General features: G+C 40.7%; 1 protein-coding gene across 1 annotated transcript; it reads left to right on the forward strand.

Moving 5' to 3' along the window:
- Positions 1-3,758: 3,758 nt before the first annotated feature.
- On the forward strand, positions 3,759-4,703 carry LOC306638414 (olfactory receptor 5B12-like; the record flags this gene model as incomplete). Its single annotated transcript, XM_079101706.1, has 1 exon — positions 3,759-4,703. One exon carries the CDS (start codon positions 3,759-3,761, stop codon positions 4,701-4,703), a length of 945 nt encoding a protein of 314 aa, XP_078957832.1.
- Between the last annotated feature and the right edge of the window lie 307 nt (positions 4,704-5,010).

Raw genomic sequence — 5,010 nt, forward strand, 5'->3', positions numbered from 1 at the left:
TGTTTTGTTTTTTAGATAGTAAAAATGGTGTTAAATTGTGTGAGTTGACAACTCTAAACACATATTTTAAATTGGTGAATTTCCTGTTCTGGTGATTATATGACAATAATGTTGTTATATAAAAAAGAAGGCATGAATTATAAGAGGAAGTAGTACCCAAAATTTTGTTATCTGTTTTTTTTTTTTTTTTAATAGATGCACAGACAAGAAAACAGAGTTTATGATGAATTGTATTAGGCAAGGTTGTCAGGGTCACATAAAGTAAAGAATAAATCTAAGCCTACAACAATTGAACATAATGAGGATTTATTTCTTACTTAGGCAACAATGTGTACATCACAGGTTGCTCAGGACCGGGTTGGTCCCTCTCCACATGTTCACTCAGACACTCAGGTCCAGGGAGGAGTCTCTGTCACCTGGAGTTACTCCCTGTGGGGCATGGAGCTTCCTCAGCTATCCTGGTAGGGAAAGGCAGAACTGATCGGTTGTACACAGACTTCACCATACTTAATCTCAGAAACGACCCACCTTGCTTGTTCTCTCACCCATTTGATAGAATAAGTTGGTGACACTGTCAACTTCAAAGTTTCAGAGAAATACAGGAAGCAGATACAGCATCTGAATACCAATATTGTCCTTCCACTTTTCTACAAGTGATATGATGAAGTTTGGAGAGAGAAACTAACCTGGCCAAGGTCACACTGCAATGGGAGAGGCAGGAGGAGGATGTGAAGCTCAAGCAGAATGACTACCCACGTCTGGACTGATTAAAGAGAAAAATCTACCCTGAGTTTTAGTATCAATGATGATAAACAAAAGTCTAGAGGAAAAATAAATGGATCCATGTACTTAGTTTTAGGCAGATATAGGACATACTCCCCCTTACTATAATACTATTTCACAGTAAGATGACTATAGCTGAAAATAAAACTTTACACATTTTAAATGACCAGAAAAGAGGAATTTTAATGCTCTCACAAAAAAATGATAAATGTTTAAACAAAGGGTGTGAAAATCACCCCTATTTACACAATGATCACTACACAATGTAGACATGTAATGAAATATCACATTATACCCCCCAAAACATTGATATTTTTTAAAAGAAAACAGAAAAATATCCCCACAACACTTCTATAGTGGGAAGACAAACGGGCCTTTTAAAAGAAGGAAGAAAGAAAAAGGAGGAGGAAGAGGAAGATGAAGAAGATTTTGTGGACACATCTTTGAGAAAATCCTTTGGGAAGAAGCTAGATATGTCAAAGCTTGTATGGGGTCCTGACCTTTCCAAAGCCAGAGATCCCATGAGTTCACATCCTTGTTGACTAACTTGGCTGGGGCACAGCTGGTATGAAGACTGGGAGCTCTTCCCTCTAAGTTTCTGACCATGTCCTCATAAGCACTCTCAGTCAAAATGGAAACCTCCTCCTTGGCATTGTCTAGTCAGGGTCAGGTCCAAAGGGCCAGCGTGGGATCAGGAATCTCCAGAGACCTCCATTCACATAAGAGTGATTCCCCTGAGACTTGTGTGGAAAGCCACCATCTCTGCCTTGATGTTTAAATGCAAGAGCACCAGCCCACATTCTGTGCCGCAGCACGGAGGTGCCCAAGTGGGGAAGGACAGTCTCCTCCAAGATGTGCTCCTGGAGGTGGACGTTGGGACAACAGTCTGCATATGAAGGTCTTCCATACCACCTCATTTGTGCCCTCTTACTGTTCCCAGGACAAAAGTAAGTATTATGGAAACAGACAATCATATGTGGTTAGAATCCTATGGAACAATAGAATGTCCAACCATTTTTTTTTTTTTTAACAAATGAAAACAAAATAAAAAGGAAATCCATCCCTGTTACGTTAAACAGTGCAGCACAGGCACCTACTGCTGGTCTTCTCACCCCTGTTCCCCTACTCTCTCTTCCCCGTGGTGCTGCTCTGTAGCATCCAGATGTCCATGCTCACTGCCCCACCTCGTATGAAAGGATGGGGTGATGGTTAGACTAAAGGGGAGAGCACATTCCTCATTTTCTCATAATCGGAATGTGCTATAGGATAGCCACGTGAAGATTATATTTTTCCTTTTTCAAATTTAAGAGTTGTGGTTCTTGCAGCATCTACTTGATCATCCCAGTTCTCTGGTTGCTTTCTCTAGGAACATCTAAGTTTGGACATTCCATAGTGTTGGTTAAATGTTTGACGGACCGCAAAGAGAGATGGGATAGACTATGGAATGTAATAGCTCCAGTGACTTCATTCAAAAATGTCAGTATTTTGAAGGAAATGTGGTATAAATACCCAATGGAGTTCTATTTATTTATCTATAAATAAGGACAAAATTATGTCACTTGCAGGAAGTGGGTGGAACTAGAAGACATCATTCTACTTGAAGTAAGCCAGACTCAGAAAGTCAATGATAAACTGTTTTCTCTCATACATAGAAGCTAGAGATAAACAAGATCTGATGACAATAGAAGGGAGATAAGTGGAGCAGAGTGGACAGGATTAGGAAGATGGAGAAGGGGAGAGAAAGAGGTAACACTGAGAATGAAATTAAAGAGGTAACACTGAGAATGAAATTGACTAAATTATATTATGTGCAGTGTGAATGCACCAGAAAGAATAGCTTGATGGCATATCATCCTAATGCACCCACAAATAATTTTGTACAAAATTATATATGGTTTTCAAAGAACTTCCATAATTATTATTATACATGAGACTATGAGTGAGGGAAAAAATGACTTTCACATTGGCTATCCTTAGCAACAAGGGCAGAACCATTCCTGCCTTGAATGTGATGGATTGTTTGTCCAGGAAAGAAGAGGATCACTCAGCGTTCTAAAGTCAGAAGTTCACCTGAGCAACCTGAGGTGAGTACCTCAGATGCACCATAAAATATAGCTGTGTTGGGGACACAAAATTTCTAGGGCAGAATGAAAGTAACTCTACTGTCCTCCTCTATTCTCCCTCCCCACAAATATAGAAAAGGGATGGGCAATGCTAGAAAGGGAAACAATTAACCTATATGAAAATAATAACTGTGACATGAATAAAGAGAAATGTAAGCATTATTTCAACCTTTGAAAGTTTGTCCTTTAGTATGTGTGGTGCTAAAAGATGGCAATTTATCACCAAGAATGTACCCCAGGAATAATGCATTTACCGACAGGCCCAAAGATTAAAGGGAAGCCTCCAATAAAATGCCCCTACAAATTAGACAAAGAAGCTTGAGTCTCCCTAGAGCATGACCCCAAATCATTGTATGTCTTCATCTATTAGGAACAAGTCACTGAAAGGTTTATCAGAAATGGGAAATGCGTTGGACAGGTTTAGCTGCATTACATCCAAAGCATAACCAAATATTGCTTGTATTAAGTTTTCTGATGATTAAGGTTTTTGCTTATACTTTAGAGAAGAGTACTTGCAGGAACTTCTATGTAGTAAAAAAAGATTCCTGTGTGGTTCATTGCAGTAGATCCCAGACATAAGAAAAGCAGAAATGAGTCCAAGAATCATGATATAGGCAACATGGAAGCCACAGTAGACAAAGACCCTTCCACATCAATCCATGACACCTTAATTTAAAGAGAAGAAGGACCTAACCCAATTAACCTGTACCCAGATACCAGTCCATCTTCTTTCACAGACTCCTCTGTGAACAAGGAGCTATACATGAGCAGCTCTCATCATCTGGTACAACTTCAAGGATTCGTTTTCTCATCTCATCAGTCCTTTCTCATGATAACTCCCAACTGACTGTGATGGAGAACATCTCAGAGGTGACTGAATTTATTCTGCTGGGGTTAACAGATGCCCTCGAGTTACAAGTTCCATTATTTATGGTCTTCACTCTCATCTACCTCTTCACTCTGGTCGGGAACCTGGGGATGATCCTGTTGATCCTGCTGGACTCCCGTCTCCACACTCCCATGTACTTCTTCCTCAGTAACCTGTCTCTGGTGGACTGTGTTTATTCTTCAGCTGTCACTCCGAAGGTAATGGAGGGGTTGCTCACAGGAGATAAGACCATATCCTACAATGCATGTGCAGCCCAGATGTTCTTCTTTGCAGCCTTTGCCATCATTGAGAGTTTCCTCCTGGCCTCCATGGCCCTGGATCGCCATGCAGCCATGTGTAAGCCCCTGCATTACACCACCACCATGACAAGCACTGTGTGTGTCTTAATGGTCACCGCCTCCTATACCTGTGGACTCCTGCAGGCTTCTATCCATGTTGCCTTCACGTTCCATCTCTCCTTCTGTCGTTCCAATGTGATCAATCACTTTTTCTGTGACATTCCCCCACTGCTGGCTCTTTCTTGCTCAGATATCTACACAAATGAAATTGTGCTTTTCACACTGGCAGCATTTGATATTTTTTTCACTCTCTTGGTTATCTTGAGCTCTTATCTGTTTATTTTGGTTGCCATCCTGAGGATGCATTCATCTGAGGGACAGAAGAAGGCCTTCTCCACCTGTGCATCCCACCTCACAGCCATTTCCATCTTCTATGGGACCATCACCTTCATGTACCTACAACCAAATTCCAGTCATTCTATGGACACTGATGAAATGGCATCTGTGTTCTACACGATGATCATCCCTCTGCTGAACCCCCTGGTCTACAGCTTGAGGAACAAAGAGGTCAACAGTGCATTCAGGAAGGCTGTTGGAAAAGCAAAGTCCTCCCTAGGCTTAGTCTGCTAATTACATGTTGCTTGCACAGAATGTGAAACAGGTATTGGACATCGAGTGCCTGATAATATTATTTAATTGCAATTATTCTTTCACTCTCATTTCTCTGAACAGTTCTTCCACAATGAGAATTCTCTTCATGGTTTGGAAATTTAAATAGATGTTAGGAAAATTTTCATGTTCTTTTTAGAAATAAGATACCACTCCCATTTTAAGAGCCAGAGTCCAATCCCAGGTACTATAACATCTCACCTTGCACAACAACTTTAGAGTGAAGTCCTTTGCAGGTGATCCTGTTATGTACATGATACCAGACTTA

Source organism: Sciurus vulgaris, assembly GCF_902686455.1.
Source record: "Sciurus vulgaris genome assembly, chromosome: 11".
NCBI lineage: Eukaryota > Metazoa > Chordata > Mammalia > Rodentia > Sciuridae > Sciurus > Sciurus vulgaris.